Source organism: Physella acuta, unplaced genomic scaffold (assembly GCF_028476545.2).
Source record: "Physella acuta isolate Inbredline_101_S28 unplaced genomic scaffold, ASM2847654v3 ptg000017l, whole genome shotgun sequence".
NCBI lineage: Eukaryota > Metazoa > Mollusca > Gastropoda > Physidae > Physella > Physella acuta.
This window is the reverse complement of record NW_026731537.1, coordinates 3,640,642-3,660,446: the sequence shown is the minus strand read 5'-3', so window position 1 is coordinate 3,660,446 and position 19,805 is coordinate 3,640,642. Positions and strand designations below refer to the sequence as shown.

Genomic DNA, 19,805 nt, shown 5'->3' with positions numbered 1-19,805 from the left:
AGAGCAGATGAAGCTGTCTACTAATGTGTAGAACTTTGTTAAAGCCAGCACGAAGACGTGTTCTACCAGTTACACGGAGTGTGAGCTTGAGCACACGACCAAAACACGACCCCCACGAGAATCAACAAGTGTGACACGTCTGTGTGCCGTACTTGTGTCCGTACCGGAAGTTCTAGTAACGGACTGGAAGCAAGGTGTTAACAGTTGAAGGGCGATTACGTAACGGAATTTTCTAGAACTTTGTGATCTGCCTGAAAATATTTTACTTGGTTGTACCCAACATATGTACCCTAATTTGTATCCTCTTGTAGCAACTGTGTTTTAAACAGTGGAATAGTGGAACGCTGATCGACAGTGTTAAGCTTTACTCTTTGCGTATATTTTACCTCAGAACGGTATAGTTTTCTTCAACTTGATGCGTGAAATTTTATAAACATGTGCCACAAAGTAAACCCATAGCTCATCGCATCGCCGACTAGCGCTTTGGTGACTATATTTTTAAATTAATTCTATTATTTGTTCTAAATACTTTTAAAAATCGTGTCCGATTATTGTGATTTTCAGATTTTTTAAAATTAAACTGATTAACTACTTGTATTGTAATTTATCCTTTTAAAGCGTGTGTTTGGTTTCGTGTATTTTACTCTAAATTACCATGATTTTTAAGAAATTTCAGAACTCTATTTTTAGAATAATAAAACATAAATTAAAATAGATCTGATAAACTTACTGCCGGTGTTCTAGATAAAGATTTTATTTTATTCACATACTGGGAGTCATATAGGCCTACTAATGCCTGTCGTATTTTATCTGATTTTTAAACTAAAGTGACAACAACTCTTCCAGTTAGGTGTATCAAAAATGGTGTCTATTGTGGATTGGTACTGTCTACATGAGTGACGTGCTAAAAATGGATGCGGTCCAGAAATTTTTGTGTCGAAATGAATCGTTGTGGGTAAGTGGTGTCATTGTTGTTGTCAGTGGTGTCATTGTTGTTGTCAGTAGTGTCATTGTTATCAGTTGTGTCATTGTTGTTGTCAGTGGTGTCATTGTTGTTGTCAGTGGTGTCATTGTTGTTATCAGTTGTGTCATTGTTGTTGTCAGTGGTTTCGTTGTATTTAGTGGTGTCAGTGTTGTGTCAGTGTTGATGTGAGTGGTGTCAGTGTATTCAGTGGTGTTGTCAGTGGTGTTGTTGGTGGTGTCATTGTTGTTGTCATTGTTGCTGTCAGTTGCGTCAGTGTTATCAGTGGTGCCAGCGGTGTTGCAAGTGGAATGTAACATTTATTGACGACCCTTATGTGATGTCCATCACTCGATGTGATAGTTGCCGCTATACCTTGACCTCTGACCCGCTATACCTTGACCTCTGACCCGCTATACCTTGACCTCTGACCCGCTATACCTTTATTCTAGTGTGCAAACACCAATCAAGTCATTTATGCTAATGCGAAATCTACATCGAACTATTCATGGAGATCATATGGCTGAAGGGTTGAATGTAAAGTAACAGAGTTAGCGTTCTTGTCTGTGGTGTGTGTACATGAGTGTATCATAGGCCTAACAACTGTGGTTCAGGAGTCTGCGTGATTGACATTATTTTAATGATAAATGTAACCTTACTAACACGTGTTTTTAATTTAACCAATTGTTTACTTAGAGTTTAAGACGTATTCAATCCATGTAGGACTAATGTGAACTTTAACCTTTAAGTGAAGGACGTTTTTGTCGTACCGTAGGACACGAATCGTCTGGTAAACAGCACGTGGCCCCAGCTGACCCAGTGTTTCCAGTGGACTGTGCTGCCACTGGTCCCGTGTGTCTGGGTCTGGCTGACCCTACCCGTACACGTCTGGTACATCCGCCACCACCCCCCGGACTTCTTCAAGATTGGAAACAGCAAATTTAACAGTTTAAAAATTGTAAGTAGGCTAAATGCGAAAGTTTGGATAATGGAACTTGCTAAGGGAAGACAATCACTGTAGGTTTTAGTACAGAATTTGTTTTTAGGCAAAATGTTTTTGTTTGACGACTGAAGTAAACGTTTTAGTAGAGCTACTCCAACACAAACAGAATGGTACATTTGGGAAATGGAAATACCGGTACTAGCTTCAGCTCCTTTAGTTTCCATGATAAATTAGTTGAATAGAAAAAGTTGGCAAGCTAGTAAACAACTTTAAGAAAATACTTATATAAATGAAAATGACGAGTTTTAAAATTGTATATAAAGTTACACAATATTTTGAAAACATTATTTTACTAAATATAAACCAACCATTGCCAGATTCTTAACTTAAAATAAAGCCAAACGAAATATTTCCATCAGGTTGTGTCTGTGCTGTTAGCTGTCCTGTCTATCGCCAACGCTATCGTCACTGCACTGTCTGACCAAGCCACGCTTCCCGCTAGGGCTGTCTATGTGTCGAGTTCTCTGACAGCGGTCTCTTATGTAAGTTAGGCGAATTAAGTATATGAAAAACTTTAGCAACTGTTGGACAATCAACATTTTATACTATTAAACGTACGCTCTAACAAACTTACAAGAGGTAACTTTAAAATTAATTTTAAGTTCTGGTTTTAAATATTTTCATAATGTAGTATTCTTTTTTGTTTTTTTAATACTTCATCAGTAATACTTACAAAAAAAACTAGTATTGGCCCACTTATTGATATTGTAATAGAATGCACATTATACTAGATAGCATTTATCTGCCACATTTTATTTATAGTCACTGGTGGCCTATTTGACCAGAAGTTCCAGGAAAGCTGGCCTGACCTCCCCTTGCCTTTTGTTTATATTTTGGTTGCTGAGTTCTGTCTGTCACGTGGTACCTGTTTACAGTTTTCTGGTGCTAAAAGTAAGAAATTTGTGTTATTATTATTGTTTTAATTTTTTTATTTTCGAATGTTCATCACAGCAAAATGTAAACTGATTTTTCAATGGTGCCCCTTGTAGCTGACTAAGAATAATGTTTATATTTCTTAGCTTTAACTTTAAATTTTAAATTAATGAGGATGATGATAGTGGTACACAACAGAAATTAAAAATTATAATATAAATTATTATAATTAAATATAATGGCATAAATTATAGTATAGTAATAGTTATAGACTATAACTTATAATATAATAAATAATTATATATTAGGCATATATATTATAATAAATAATATATATTCTATATTAATCAGTATATTATTATTATATCATCATTGCCTGCTATTTGGCTATTAAATAATAAATATTGATTCATTAAGTAAATATTGAAATGATATACCCATTTTAACCCAGAAGATCTAGAATCTAGTTCTAATATATTCAGTGTTTCTTTCAAGATATTTTTTTCTCTGCAGGGCTACATTAGACAAATATTTTATTAAGAATGTGTGTTGCTACTTCATCAGAATTTATGTTCTTCAATAACTAATGAGAAACTTGATCAATTTTACAGATCTACAGCCAAGAAAATATTCAGTTTGATATTCTCAGCGTGGCATATGGGCTGGTTTTAATTCAGTTTCTAATGAGTTTTAAATCAGAATCCCTGACACACAAATATCCACTTGATAACTCCACAAAGGTGTGTTTGACGTTTTGTTTTTAAAACTTCTAGATCTACAATTAATTTAGTTTTTAAGTAGAAGTAAGTGAATCACTGCCTAAAAATGTGTTTTACTAAAATATGTAACTAAATGACATGATTATCTATCAGTAAACTAAATAACATAAATTACCTTTCATTTTTAAATATACCTAGGTTATTTCCCTTTGACAGTTTATTTGCTATCAGCTGTTGTGGTTGTATAAAAGAAAAAAGAAAATTATTTCCAACCCCACCAATACCCTTCTAAAAAAAAATACCATGCCTACTTAATTTGAAAACCTAAAACCTGAATTGTTGCTTTGAATAGTTGTTTTTGTAAAATTCATCAAAAAGTGAAAAAGAATTTTCTTCCCATAAATTCTCAGAAAACATGTCCTGAACTCACAGCATCATTCCCGTCAAAGTTGACATTCCACTGGATGACAAGGTATTTTTTACTCCTTTTTTTTTTAGATTAAATCGAACTCATTTTAAAATAAAAAAAAAAAAACATTTAATAAAAGTATCTCTTTTTATGTCAGGTTTGAAAACAGAACTTAACTTAACTTTAATTAAAATAAACTCGTCAAATTGGCATCTTTTCTTCTAGTTACATATGGAAGGGTTTCAGACAGTCATTGAGTCCTGAGGATATCTGGGAATTACCACAACACTTCAAGTCTGCTCAAGTTGTGCCAGATTTCCAAGACCACTGGGATTCAGAAAGTTTTAGAGTGCACCGAAAGAATGAGTATGTCATCAATTTTTTAGTGCATCGAAAAAATAAGTGTCATAAATTTTACAGTGCACCTAAAGAATGAGTAAATCCTATATTTTATAGTGTACCAAAAGAATAAGTATGTCAATAAATTTTACAGTGCACCTAAAGAATGAGTAAATCCTAAATTTTATAGTGTACCAAAAGAATAAGTATGTCAATAAATTTTACAGTGCACCTAAAGAATGAGTAAATCCTAAATTCATAACTTACCTTTGGTTTCAACAAATTAGTAATCAGAAACTTTTTCTAAATTTTTTTTTTGTCCCAGGTGTCTTAAGACAAAAAGTTTCTTACAAGATGTGTCAGAGCAGACGTCACTTCTGGCAGCAGACGTCCAGAAGGAAGTGAAACACAAGCCTTCACTGTGCCGGACATTGTTTAAAACCTACGCCCCTGACCTGCTGAGGGCTCACGCCATTAGGCTTGTGGCAGACACACTGTTGTTTGTGTTACCTGTACTCACCAAGTAAGGAATTATTTTATTACAATGTCAACATTTAGTTCATGCCATTAGGCTTGTTGCAGACACTGTTGTTTGTGCTGCCTGTACTCACCAAGTGAGGAGTTAATCATTACAATGTCAACATTTAGTTCATGCCATTCGGCTTGTGGCAGACACATTATTTGTGTTACCTGTACTCACCAAGTGAGGAGTTAATCATTACAATGTCAACATTTAGTTCATTCCATTAGGCTTGTTGCAGATACACTGTTTGTGCTGCCTGTACTCACCAATTGAGGAGTTATTCATTACAATATCAACATTTGGTTCATTAACTACAAATTAAACGGTTCTTTAAGTTATAAAATTAAGTTTTATTACAAAATAAACTATTTCATTCTAAAGTCATCAGTTTAATTACAAAGTAAACAAGTAAAAAGTTAACAGTGTAATTACAAAGTAAACTCAGTAAATGCAAAGTAAACAGAATTTTATCAAGTTACCGAGTTAAGTTTTAATACAAAATAAACCATTTCATTGTAAAATCAAAGTCATCAGTTTGAGTAACAATAAAGAAAACTGCATCTATTATACTCAGCCTGTCAATAAAATTATTAAAATGTTATTGTTCTAGTGACTGTTTAAATGGGTTCCAGTAGATGGGATAGCACTAGGGGATCGGTGTATTATTTTTTAAACTAATTTCTACAAGTCTGTGGACATCCCACCCATCAATTTTATATGGACAAATTTTGTGTGTTCTAAGATCATCCCTCCCAAATTTTGTTTTCTAGCCAGCTGATCAACTTTGTCCAGACAAAGAAGGATCACATCAAGTGGCACGGTTATGCTCTGGTGGTTTGTTTTTTTCTGGTGGCATTTATCTACTCGCTGCTCTTCAACCAGAACTCTTATAGGTAATTATGTTGATTAATCAGAATTCTTATTCCTAATTATGTTGATTAACTAGACTCTTATTTGTAATTATGTTAATTATCATTAAATAAAATGTTCTCCTATCCTAAGCTTTGAAATTACTAAAATATGTATGTAGCCCATTACAAGCTTTGTAAGGTAAATTTTTTTTACTATCTTTCAGGGGAGCTAATGTTGGAATGAAAGTAAGAACTGCTTTAATAGCTGCTGTGTATAAAAAGGTATGCTTATTTGATGGAAATTCCATGATAATAATTTATTTTTACTTCTTGAATTTTTTTGCTGACAATTTTACTCAATAACTTTGTGTTATGAACTGTAAAAACATGTAAAATACAAAAATTACTTCCCTTGCCCAGTCTCTGGCTATGAACACTGAAACCAAGAGAAAGTACACCATTGGTAAAATTATGAACCTGATGGCCATAGACTGTCAGATACTGCAGGATGTGACCTCTAATCTGTACATTGTGACCTCCGCCCCGTTCCAGGTATTTTAGTATTGGTATCACCAATTTGCATAATGTTCTGGCTTAAAATTGTTTATAGGCCTACATTTTAATACTATGTATTAGTTTTTTTAAGCTTCTATAAAAATTGAAATGAAGAACAATTTTGTTTCAAGTTCTTTTGTATGTATTTCAGCTGAATATATTAACACAAGTACTAAAATGTGTATACTTTGTTCTCAGATTAGCATAGCTTTCTACTTCCTGTACAGAACTTTGGGAGTTTCCTCCCTTGCTGGTGTAGTTCTAATAATAGCACTGATCCCACTGAATGCTAAGATCTTAATTCTGGCCAAGAGAATTCAGTGGAAACAGCTGGATGTTAAGGATGAAAGAATTCGACTGATGAATGAGATCTTGACTGCTATAAAGGTCTGATAGCCAATATTGGCTAGTAATTTCTTGATGCCTCAAAGTTAATGTGGTTTTATTAGTTTTGTTTGGGAAAGGGCAGTTCGTTTAAATTTATTTAATTATACTTAATAAGTGATAACTGTAAAAATGTCCTCCTGCTGTATGCACCATTTGATTCCCTTGTTCTGAAGGTGGTGAAAATGTACACATGGGAGAATTCATTCGTCCACAAGGTCAGGTCCTTGAGATCAAGGGAGATGACTCTACTGAAGTCTGCAGCCATACTGAATGTGATCAATGTCTTCACCTGGCTCTGTTCCCCTGTGTTGGTAAGACATTAAGTACTTGGCAGAAGGCCAAAATAGATGTGACATTAGCCTTACAGACACAATAGAAAAACTCCTACACAGCTCATGATTTAAACTCAACACTGATAGTGTTAACTCTGAATGACTTTTATATCTTTAAAACTCACTTTTTTCCCCTTGCAACATGACTGTTAAACATGTGATTTAGTAAAGAGCTAACTACATTTTTTATAATATCTGTTAACATATTTTTTTGAAATTATGGGTGAGTGGCCAGATTTTAATATTTTTTTTATTTTTTTATCTCTTTAGATGACAACAGTTACTTTTATTAGCTGTATCTATGCCTCAAGTCATCGAAGCTTTGATTCCAACACTGCCTTTGTTTCGCTTATCCTGTTCAACATTTTGGCCAACCCCATGAACAAACTGGCAGCTATAATATCAGATCTCATCTCAGTGAGTGAAGAACTTCTTGAAGAAAGCTAACTAAAAATTGTATGGGTTTTGTGTGTGGTTGATACATGGTCAATCACACAAGTCACTTGAATATTCCCTCTTGGCTTAGGCTGACAAAGGCTACTGCAATGCTCATACAGCAAAAACAGCAGCACTGACACTGGTGCTAGCTGACAAAAAGGGTAGCTTGGCTCAAAGTGTAAATCACTAGAAATATCTACATTATCCTCATCTTAGTGCATTTAAAATGAGCATTTCATATAAATTGTGTCTTGTTTTAGTGTTTTCCTTTTGTGCATGTTTTATTTTATAAATTATTCAACTTTAAATTATTTCAGGTGCATGTATCTATAAGCCATGTTTCTTCCAGACTTTTTCTCCGGGGGGGGGGGGGGGGGGGGGGGGGGGCGGACACTGTTAATTAAATTCCATTTGGTTCTGGGTGGGGGGGGGGTGTCCCGAAGAGATGCCTGGAAGAAACTGTCTATAAGTTAAATTATTTCAGGTCCATGTATCTATAAGTTGAAAGATTTTAGGTCCATGTATCTATAAGTTAAATTATTTCAGGTCCATGTATCTATAAGTTGAAAGATTTTAGGTCCATGTATCTATAAGTTGAATTTTTTCAGGTCCATGTATCTATAAGTTAAATGATTTCAGGTCCATGTATCTATAAGTTAAATGATTTCAGGTCCATGTATCTATATGTTGAATGATTTCAGGTACATGTATCTATAAGTTGAATGATTTCAGGTCCATGTATCTATAAGTTGAATGATTTCATGTACATGTATCCATAAATTGAATGATTTCAGGTACATGTATCTATAAGTTGAATGATTTCAGGTCCATGTATCTATAAGTTGAATGATTTCATGTACATGTATCCATAAATTGAATGATTGCAGGTCCATGTATCTATAAGTTGAATGATTTCAGGTACATGTATCTATACGTTGAATGATTTCAGGTACATGTATCTATAAGTTGAATGATTTCATGTACATGTATCCATAAATTGAATGATTGCAGGTCCATGTATCTATAAGTTGAATGATTTCAGGTCCATGTATCTATAAGTTGAATGATTTCATGTACATGTATCCATAAATTGAATGATTGCAGGTCCATGTATCTATAAGTTGAATGATTTCAGGTACATGTATCTATAAGGTGAATGATTGCAGGTCCATGTATCTATAAGTTGAATGATTTCAGGTCCATGTATCTATAAGGTGAATGATTGCAGGTCCATGTATCTATAAGGTGAATGATTGCAGGTCCATGTATCTATAAGTTGAATGATTGCAGGTCCATGTATCTATAAGTTAAATGATTGCAGGTCCATGTATCTATAAGTTAAATGATTGCAGGTCCATGTATCTATAAGGTGAATGATTGCAGGTCCATGTATCTATAAGTTGAATGATTTCATGTACATGTATCCATAAATTGAATGATTGCAGGTCCATGTATCTATAAGTTGAATGATTGCAGGTCCATGTATCTATAAGTTGAATGATTTCAGGTCCATGTATCTATAAGTTGAATGATTTCATATACATGTATCCATAAATTAAATGATTGCAGGTCCATGTATCCATAAATTGAATGATTGCAGGTCCATGTATCTATAAATTGAATGATTGCAGGTCCATGTATCCATAAATTGAATGATTGCAGGTCCATGTATCTATAAGTTGAATGATTTCATGTACATGTATCCATAAATTGAATGATTGCAGGTACATGTATCCATAAATTGAATGATTGCAGGTCCATGTATCCATAAATTGAATGATTGCAGGTCCATGTATCCATAAATTGAATGATTGCAGGTCCATGTATCTATAAGTTGAATGATTTCATGTACATGTATCCATAAATTGAATGATTGCAGGTACATGTATCCATAAATTGAATGATTTCAGGTCCATGTATCTATAAATTGAATGATTGCAGGTCCATGTATCTATAAGTTGAATGATTGCAGGTCCATGTATCTATAAGTTGAATGATTTCAGGTCCATGTATCTATAAGTTGAATGATTTCAGGTCCATGTATCTATAAGTTGAATGATTGCAGGTCCATGTATCCATAAATTGAATGATTGCAGGTCCATGTATCTATAAGTTGAATGATTGCAGGTCCATGTATCCATAAATTGAATGATTGCAGGTCCATGTATCTATAAGTTGAATTATTTCAGGTCCATGTATCTATAAGTTGAATGATTGCAGGTCCATGTATCCATAAATTGAATGATTGCAGGTACATGTATCCATAAATTGAATGATTGCAGGTCCATGTATCTATAAGTTGAATTATTTCAGGTCCATGTATCTATAAGTTGAATGATTGCAGGTCCATGTATCCATAAATTGAATGATTGCAGGTCCATGTATCCATAAATTGAATGATTTCAGGTCCATGTATCTATAAGTTGAATGATTTCAGGTCCATGTATCTATAAGTTGAATGATTTCAGGTCCATGTATCTATAAGTTGAATGATTGCAGGTCCATGTATCTATAAGTAGGATTGAAGAGTACCTTTGCAGTCCAGACCTTAACACTAATGTAATTTCTAAGGAAAACGTCAATGAGAAATCTTGCTATGAGGGTCAAGGTCGAAATCTGCACCTCCGATCTGGCAAAAGTAAATAATTCAATTTTCTTAATTAGTCTTGTACTGAAAGAAATGTTTTAAAATTCCTGTTCTATTAGTTTTAATGCTTAGCAGGAACATTACATTGTTGCAAAGGTTAATTGTAGATAATTTTTACACCTTTAGATGCAGTCACTATTTCAAATGGAACTTTTTACTGGGATAAAACAATGCCACCTGTGCTAAAAAGGTGAGACTTTTCAAATAGATTTGTTAAAGTCCAAAATTGTCTTCCTTAATGTACAATTTAAATTTCTTCAAGTATTTAAATTATGGAATGGTGTGGTCGAATTGCGGAGCATACGTCTACTAACCAGAAAGTCTAGAGTTCAAATCTCACTTAAAGTTCTGTCCCCGAGTCCACCCAGCTCTGATAGGTACCTGACTCACTTTAGGGAAAGTAAAGGCAGCTTGGCATACTGCTCACAACATTATTCCAGCATATGCAAAGGTAACAGAAACAGATGAACTCTACTTCACTTGACCCATATAATATATAATGTCAGATTCAAGAGGGAACTTTACCAACTAAATATCTATTTTAATGATTATAATTTTTATTAGTATAGACTTGACAAAGATATTCATGGTTTGTATTACATTAATATAGACTTGACAATTTTACTACAATTCTACCACATTAGTATAGACTTGACAATTTTACTACAATTCTACCACATTAGTATAGACTTGACAATTTTACTACAATTCTACCACATTAGTATAGACTTGACAATTTTACTACAATTCTACCACATTAGTATAGACTTGACAATCCCTGAAGGCAAGCTTGTTGCTGTTGTGGGCCAGATGGGTGCAGGGAAATCTTCTTTGTTGTCTGCCATTCTTGGTGAGATGGAGAAAACTGCAGGGGAGGTTACTGTCAGGGTAAGCAACTTTTGTCTCCCTTGTCCTTTAAAGTCATTTGTCTACCTAGTTTTTTTGTGTTAGAGGACATTTTTCCTTTCTTTCAATGTAAACTAAATATTAGTCTGTGTATTTTAGTTTCAAAATGTTATAAATAATTTACATGTCAACAAATTTTAAAGTTATCTCTCTGCAATAAGCCTACATATATTAGTTTTTAAGAAAGGCATTAATTTTTTTGTTTTCTTGCTTCTAGGGCAGTGTGGCATATGTGCCCCAGCGGGCATGGATACAAAATAAAACAATAAAACAGAACATAATATTTGAGCAGCATTACAATAACTCCCGTTACTCCAGAGTGTTGAAAGCTTGTGCTTTAAAACACGACCTGGAGGTTTTAAATGGAGGTGAAAATGCTGAAATTGGAGAACATGTAAGATCAGAATTTTTTTTTTTCATTTTTACAAGATTACATTTGATTTATATTTTTGGACATTTAGTTTGTATGTATAGTTGTACAAATATTTAAATTTAAATAAATGTACGCCAGCTAAAATAAATATTTAAATTGGTGAAGTCCACTAACACTAACAGTCATTGTCTAATCTTTTTGTCAGGGCACCAACCTAAGTGGAGGACAGAAACAACGCATCTCACTGGCCCGAGCTGTGTACAGCGATGCTAGCGTGTATTTGTTTGATGATCCACTCAGTGCTGTAGACACCCTAGTAGGCAAACACATCTTTAAGAACGTCATCAGCAACAGTGGGCTACTCAAGCATAAGGTCTCGTTTGTTTTGTTTTTTACTTCAGTTTTTTTTACATTATGCTTAAATCTGCTTTTTATTCATTTCTTGATTATAATAATTGTAAATTATGAATTTGTAAATGTACCATGACAGAGATAGTTTGGAGGCCTCCTGTAGTTGTAAACGAATTACAACTTTTTTGTTAAATTTTGTTTCTGAGGTTTCTAGTTTTTCAAAAACATTATGCAGGATCAGCATTTGAATCTAGATCTAGCTTGCACAATGAATAATTCTTACCTTTCTTGTTTGAACTTTACTTATATCGGCATAATTTTGTTGAAATACATATCAGTTATATTGAGAAGAAAAATATTTCTATCAATTGCTTGTAACCTACCAACCTCTTCTGAGCAGACCCGTGTTCTGGTGACCCATGGTGTCCACTGGCTTCCCATGGTAGATCAGATCATTGTCCTACACTGGGGTCATGTCCTGCAGACAGGAAGCTATGAGGACCTGTTGAGGAGAGATGGGCCTTTTGCTCAATTTCTTAAAAATTACTTGCTGGACGATGATGAGGTCACTGACCCTGAAAGTGAGTAGGTTTTTCTTGGCCAGGGTAAAAAAACAGATCTATTCTCTGGCAGTTTATTTCTCTGCTAATTTATTTCTCTGCTAATTTATTTCTCTGCTAATTTATTTCTCTGCTAATTTATTTCTCTGCCAATTTCTTTCTCTGCCAATTTCTTTTTCTGCCAATTTCTTTTTCTGCCAATTTCTTTTTCTGCCAATTTCTTTTTCTGCCAATTTCTTTTGCTGCCAATTTCTTTTGCTGCCAATTTATTTTGCTGCCAATTTATTTTGCTGCCAATTTATTTTGCTGCCAATTTATTTTGCTGCCAATTTATTTTGCTGCCAATTTATTTTGCTGCCAATTTATTTTGCTGCCAATTTAATTATCTGGCAGTTTGTAGATCACAAGAATAAACTTTACGGTACCTCGGCCTACAATCACACTTCAATTTCAAATTTTTTTGTGTGTTAGAAATTGTAATTTCCATTATTTTTATTTAGAATGTTTAAGGTTTCAATATTTTATAAGGCTACAATAAACATTTCAGTCAGTTTCATCCGGAATGAAATGTGGAAGAGAGTTGACAGTGTCACTTCTGATGGACTCACGTCTGCTGATGAGGAAGAAAGACCAAGGAGGCAACGAAGAGTCAGACGGTAACATTTTAATGTTTTTTACTCCCAGAAACTCAACATTTTCCACCCCTATCTTATCCTATATCACTATTATATCCTTTATATCCATTATACGCTGGTATAAATTAATGTAAGCCAACCAAATTCATAAAGAGAATTGAATTGAATAGAAATAACCTTTATTTTGTTGATGGTTTCTGTTTTTAGCCAAAGTTTTATAGATTCAGTCACGCATTCATCAAAGTTTGAAGGACAAAGTGGTGAATCTATTTTAAGCAAGCCAGAAAATCTGTTGGTTGAAGAAGAGAAATCAGAAACCGGAAAGGTAATAAATTGTTTTGAGTCTGTGAGGTTAGAGGGCCTTGCATGGCGATCTTACTAGTTAGGGGAGGGGGGGTCTAATGGGTACTAGACCTGAGCAAAAGAAACTGTTTCTTTCAGACTTTTTTATCCGGTTGGGGGCTCGTGGTAATTTCAGGCGAGGGGGGGGTGGGATTGGGACACTAGTAAAGTATATATCATCTATATAATTTCCCCTGAAGAGATGCCTGGAAGAAACTGATAGGAAAGGAAATCTAGAACTCTCCACTTTATTTACAGCTTAAGTTGTGGTAACCGATCAACCTAACCTAACAATTACTGCCAGCACATTGAGCATAATTCATATTGCTGTTAAGAAATTTAGCACAGGGTTAATGTAATTTAATCTTGCACTATTCATCGTAATTCAGCTTCCATTTTCTATTTTTTTTTACGGTTTCAGGTGAAATTTTTTGTCATCTGTCATTTCTTAAAAGCATTTGGACCTTGGTTTGCACTGATGCTGCTGTTTCTGTTGCTGGGTTACCAGAGTGTTGGTGTGGGGGCCAGCATCTTATTGTCCATCTGGACAGATGACCCTTGTCTGAGGAACAAAACCTTGGTGGACACAGATCTGTATAGGTCAAGGACTTTCACCTATGTATTGGTGTACAGTGCTCTTGGCTTTGTCCAAGGTAATTGAAAATTTTTAGTTGCTCAATATTTGCAGCGTGACTTGAAGCTTATGGTTTGTGAATGCATTGAGTGTATGCTTGATAATCTTACTGATCCAATCTCATGTCTTTGGCTCAAGTCTATAGAATGTTCCAGAGCACTTAGCTTAGTTAGGTACCAGACTTGATTTGGGGACAGTAAAACTTAGTGCATTGGCCTGATCTCTTCACCTGTATGACAGCTGGGTCAGAATGAGAGGAGCCTAATTTTTTTATTTCTTTTTTTTTTTTACATATTTTAAAAAATAATGGAAAAAAATATTTATTCCAAATATCTGTATGTTTCAATTTAAAGCTAACTAAAAAGAATGAGTAAATTTAAAATTTCTACCAAACAATTTTTAAATTCTGATTTCAGCATTGTGTGCCCTTGGATTTGTAAGCACCATTTATCTGAGAATGGTCGAGGCCTCAAAGCATCTTCACGATGACCTCCTAGAGAATATCATGCACCAGCCAATGAAATTCTTCGACACAACGCCAGTGGGGAGGATCCTGAACAGGTTCTCTAGAGATGTGGACATGGTAGATAGCACGATGCCGCGATTGGTCAGGATGTTCAGCCAGCAACTGTTTACTGTCTTGAGTGTGGTGGTTGTCATCTCGTACACCACCCCATTGTTTGTGGCGGCTATCTTTCCTGTGGTCATCATTTATTATTTACTTCAGGTATGTCGTTTTAGCCTATTAATTTTTTTCTTACATAATCGTTTTTACTAGAGAACTTTAATTTGAAATAGTTAACAGAAATAATCTTTTTAATGGCATTTCTGTTGTAAAACTTAGTTTACATTAAATTTCTTGAGTTAATTACTGAAATATTTGTATTGTAATTAAAAGGAGTTGATATTCGCATTGAAATAAAACAGTTATGTCCCTGTTTAAATGCTGATTAGGTACTTAATTACTGATGCATTTTTCCCCAGAAACTTTACATTCCAACTTCTAGACAGCTGCGACGAAATGAATCGACCACACGTTCACCAATTTATTCTCACTTTAACGAAACCCTGACTGGCGTAAGCACCATCCGAGCATTTAATGCTGTCGACAGGTTTTCTAGGGAGTCACAGAAAAGAGTTGACGTCAACAATGCTTATATTTACACTTTCACTTCAGCTAGCAGGTACAGATAAGATTTCGTCCAAACTTTTATAGTCCAAACTCCCTAAATGTAACTCCTAGTGCATATAAAAACAGAAATGAATTATAATCTAATATTCCTTTTATCAAAAAGTAAAATCCTTTTTTTTTTAAATGTAAATTATATATGGCTCCCTTTGCAGTTTTGCTGGGAATCAAATATGACATAACAATTGAAGTAATAATATTTAATGCAAATAAATGTATTCTAAATAAAGATTATTCCATGACTTTTTCTTTAGATGGATCCGCATTAGACTGGAGCTGTTGGGTAATGTGATAGTGGCATCAGCAGCCTTGTTGGCTGTAGTGACAGACAGTTTGACTGGAAGTCTTGTAGGATTGTCCATCTCATATGCTCTTCAGGTTAGCTTTGTTTTGATGGGTCAACTTTTATTTTAAATATTTACACTTCTTTTCTTATAGAAATCTTATTCTATTCTAATTTCTAATTTTTTCTTCTGCTTACATTTTCTAATTTCTTTTCTAATTTACTCTTGTACCCCATATTTAGGTGACCAGCTAATATTCTTGTACCCCATATTTAGGTGACCAGCTAATATTCTTGTACCCTATATTTAGGTGACCAGCTAATATTCTTGTACCCCATATTTAGGTGACCAGCTAATATTCTTGTACCCTATATTTAGGTGACCAGCTAATATTCTTGTACCCCATATTTAGATGACCAGCTAATATTCTTGTACCCCATATTTAGGTGACCAGCTAATATTCTTGTACCCCATATTTAGGTGACCAGCTAATATTCTTGTACCCAATATTTAGGTGACCAGCTAATATTCTTGTACCCCATATTTAGGTGACCAGCTAATATTCTTGTACCTGATATTTAGGTGACCAGCTCCTTGAATGAACTGGTACAGAATGCCACTCAGCTAGAGAGTAATGTTGTGTCAGTGGAGAGGATTGTTGAGTACTCCATGCTGCCACAAGAGGTGAACTAATTAATTAATGTTGATGTTAACTAATTTTAAACTGCACCATGGCACCGGCTGGAAATTTTTCAGCAATTTTTTATTTTTAGGCTTAACTCTTTAAGTTATAACTACATACTAAATATGATAGAATTAGGTTTAGAAATTAGCATTTTGGCTGGTCACCTGCCCATGACCGTAAACTTCAAATTAAGCTTTGTATTGTAATAAAGTTTGTAAATATTTAAATTCAGCCATCTTGGAAAAGTTACACACAACTGAGATCTGATTGGCCAAGCAGAGGTGACATCACCTTTCAGTCATACAGTACCAGATACAGACCTGACCTTGACCTAGTTTTGCTCAACATCAACTGTCACATCAAAGGTGGAGAAAAGGTCACAAATGTTCTGAAATTTTTTTAACACACACATAGGGCCTACATTGTTTTATTCTGTTTAAACACACACATAAGGCCTACATTGTTTTATTTTTCAAAAAATGTCCTCTAAAACTTTTGTTTTAATTACCTTCAGATTGGTATTGTAGGTAGAACAGGTGCCGGCAAGTCTTCAATATCTATGGCACTGTTCCGCATGATTGAATCAGCAGAAGGTAGCATCATAATCGATGGAATAGACATTGCTGAGGTTGGACTTCATGACCTAAGATCAAGAATAACAATCATCCCACAGGTATTTCTGACAATCTTTAATTGGTGGTTATTGTTACTATTTCTCGGACAGTTATTATGTTTTCTTAGAAATTTCTTGTTTTGCATATAAATGATCAAATTTTTTATTATTTTTAAAAAAAATTTATTTTATTCAAAATTATTTTAATCACTGCGGCAGGATCCAGTGCTGTTTTCTGGCACTCTTCGATTCAACCTTGACCCATTTAACGTGTACTCTGACACTGAAATCTGGACGTGCCTGGAGCATGCCAAACTGAAGAGCATAGTCCTTGACCTTCCTGGAGGCCTGTTGTATGTTTGTGAAGATGGAGGCCACAATCTCAGGTGGGTCAGTAGGTCAAAGAATGTTGCAGGTGTCAGAAAATAATTTTTAAATCTAGTAATTTCAAGTTGGCAAAAAAAAAATCACTTCAATTCTGTTTAACTAATAAAAATTTGAAATTCATTTTAATAAACAGATAATTCTATAACCAAATTATAATCAAATTTATTATTTCTTTTGTTAATTACATTTTTGTTAAATGTTGCTAATTTTTTTTTTTTTTTTCTTCTTTGAAATTTAATTCAAGGCAAGTTTTATACTCATAAAGTTTTATATTCATAAACTTTTTTTTAAAAATAATTCTTACATATGGTAGTATTTAACTGCATTATTTTTTCAGTGTTGGTCAGAGACAGCTTGTTTGTTTGGCCAGAAGCCTCTTGAGGAAGAACAAGATTTTAATCCTAGACGAGGCTACGGCAGCTGTGGATCTGGAGACGGATGGGCTCATCCAGGAAACCATCCGGCTGTGCTTTAAAAACTGCACGGTGCTCACTGTGGCACATAGAATTAACACCATAATGGATTATGACAGGTAACATCTGATTTTAAACTGCTGGATTTGATAGTACTGTCTTGATTTAAAAGGCTGTGGTGAATGATAGCATCTGATTTTGATAGTTGGCCTGTCTTATCTTAATCTGCTATGTTGAATGGTAACAGTTGATTTTAAACTATTGGGATGAATGGCAATATTGTTACCCTTTTTCATCTGAAAATTATAAATACTTTTCATATAATTGTTGTATTAAAAAAAAATTATACTTTTTATTTTAGGATTCTTGTGTTAGCCAATGGGAGTATAGCAGAGTATGGTACAGTGGAAACTCTCCTCACCAACAAAGGATCAACATTTTATGGGATGGTCAAGGAGGCAAATCTTCTCCCATACAGAGCAGGTTAGGTAAAACTTGATGTTGGTGGGGAAAAAAAGTTTGTTAATGTCAAGAATTGATCAAGTCATCCTGGTCTTTTAACATGTTTTACCTTTATACATTTTTTTTTTATCCTTCGTATGGATTTAAAGATTGTCATTTTAATTAGTTAATGTAACCAGCTTTTTGCTGAAACAAACTTCTAGAAAATAACTTCTGAATTGTAGGCCAACTTAATTTACTTGTTATGGTCTAAAAATAGATATGTTTATTACTTTTAAAGAAAAGTAAATACTGAATTGTTGTTACAGCTGATAGTAAAATCTGTTTTAAGAAATGTATTGATTTGTTCTCTGAAGACATTTTAAAAAAAACAATGTGATATCATTAGGCTGAGAGCCAACTTTTAAAACATGTTTTAGAAAAAAACACCTGTTTTTTTAATGCAATATTTTTTTTATTTTTTTTTTTATTTATTTTATTTTTTTCTCATTTAGTTTGTGAGGGCACTGATACCATTTGCCTATTTATTATCATGTGTGGTATATGCTATGGAAAATGTGCTTTAAATGTCAAAATGTTGGTGTATGCTTTGCATGTTAAAATTTTGGTATATGTTTTGTTAAAATGTTGTTTTAACCTTTAAAAGAAAAATGGTAGGCCTACATGCTAGTATAGAATGATAGTAAAAATAAGCAAATTTTGTCAAGACTTGTGTAAAATCCAGTGGTTGTTACATTTTTATAGCTATGTACAAGCTGCTGTAATAAAAATGACAGTGAAGGCACCTTTTGATAAAACTTTTAAAATTTCCTTTATTAAAATTGACAAAATTATATGAAAGAAAATTTGACTTTTTTTTAAATTTAAAAATTGTGTGCACATTTGTTGATAAAAATAATCTTTAAGCGCTACAAGTGTAATATTTTAAGCAAATAAGCGGAATTGTGAATCACAAAACATTAAACCAATTTAATCCATATTTTACATAAATTGATTTATCAGTTGATCTTATAAGTGTGGATGCTTTTTATTAGAATGAGGTATAGTCAACCTTTTTAAAGTTCTAAAATTTGAACTTAAAACATGTTTTTAGTTTTCCTCTTTATTTTTTGTTTACTCCACAATGTATGAATGGCCATGAGTCCAAGTTTTTAAACTCAGTTTACATTGTTCTTATACATACAATAAAAAATGTTTTTTTAAATGTGTCATTTACTTTATTAAGACTTGGGAACTTACTTCAACCAAATCTTGGCCATCAAACAAAAATTGGTCATCAAACAAAAATTGGTCATCAAACAAAAATTGTATATAAAATTAAAGATGGTTAATCTTTTTTACTCATTAAAAAAAAATATTGGCCTAGATTATTGTTGATTATTCACACACTTCACAGTAACTTCCCTTTGTTTTCCTGTAGGTAAATGTTAGATAGCTCAATCACAGTAACTTCCCTTTGTTTTCCTGCTGTTAGATAGCTCAATCACAGTAACTTCCCTTTGTTTTCCTGCTGTTAGATAGCTCAATCACAGTAACTTCCCTTTGTTTTCCTGCTGTTAGATAGCTCAATCACAGTAACTTCCCTTTGTTTTCCTGCTGATGTTAGATAGCTCAATCACAGTAACTTCCCTTTGTTTTCCTGCTGATGTTAGATAGCACTATCTCCCTACCACCTTTCGCTTTTTATTGTACTCGCATTAGACCTAGCTTGGGGTAAAAATATATAACGCACATAGATATAAATAGGTGTGTATGTATATAGGCTATACTAATGTATATAGGCTATACTAACATATATATATATATATATATAAATACACATATATTACAAGTACTTTATATATTTATACATATTTATGTGTATATATATGTAGAGAGCGTGTCTGACAAATCATCATTTCTCAAGTGGGCCTAGATCTAGGCATTGCTTGTTT

General features: G+C 33.7%; 1 protein-coding gene across 1 annotated transcript; it reads left to right on the top strand.

The window, feature by feature from the left end:
- The first annotated feature begins 441 nt into the window (after positions 1–441).
- LOC131938888 (multidrug resistance-associated protein 1-like) lies at positions 442–19,044 on the top strand. Its single transcript, XM_059297116.1, has 33 exons — positions 442–486; positions 851–955; positions 1,737–1,919; positions 2,324–2,446; positions 2,727–2,855; positions 3,449–3,577; positions 3,967–4,028; positions 4,191–4,331; positions 4,630–4,827; positions 5,598–5,720; positions 5,903–5,960; positions 6,099–6,230; positions 6,432–6,620; positions 6,794–6,931; positions 7,223–7,369; positions 9,890–10,028; positions 10,164–10,227; positions 10,799–10,925; positions 11,161–11,337; positions 11,522–11,689; positions 12,068–12,248; positions 12,775–12,883; positions 13,070–13,187; positions 13,626–13,857; positions 14,255–14,565; positions 14,823–15,022; positions 15,282–15,405; positions 15,894–15,995; positions 16,229–16,372; positions 16,511–16,669; positions 16,829–16,995; positions 17,334–17,528; positions 17,771–19,044. The coding sequence occupies exons 2-33, from the start codon at positions 893–895 to the stop codon at positions 17,895–17,897; spliced, it is 4,659 nt and encodes a 1,552-aa protein (XP_059153099.1). The 5' UTR covers positions 442–486; positions 851–892; the 3' UTR covers positions 17,898–19,044.
- The last annotated feature ends 761 nt before the right edge of the window (positions 19,045–19,805 follow it).

What these genes read in the sequence shown, in the direction of transcription:
- LOC131938888 (XM_059297116.1), top strand. Translation starts at nt 893, where the DNA reads ATGAGTGACGTGCTAAAAATGGATGCGGTCCAGAAATTTTTGTGTCGA. An exon ending in GTGTTACCTGTACTCACCAA is followed by an intron (nt 4,828 to 5,597) that starts GTAAGGAATTAT and finishes TTTGTTTTCTAG; the next exon opens with CCAGCTGATCAACTTTGTCC. An exon ending in CAGGGGAGGTTACTGTCAGG is followed by an intron (nt 10,926 to 11,160) that starts GTAAGCAACTTT and finishes TCTTGCTTCTAG; the next exon opens with GGCAGTGTGGCATATGTGCC.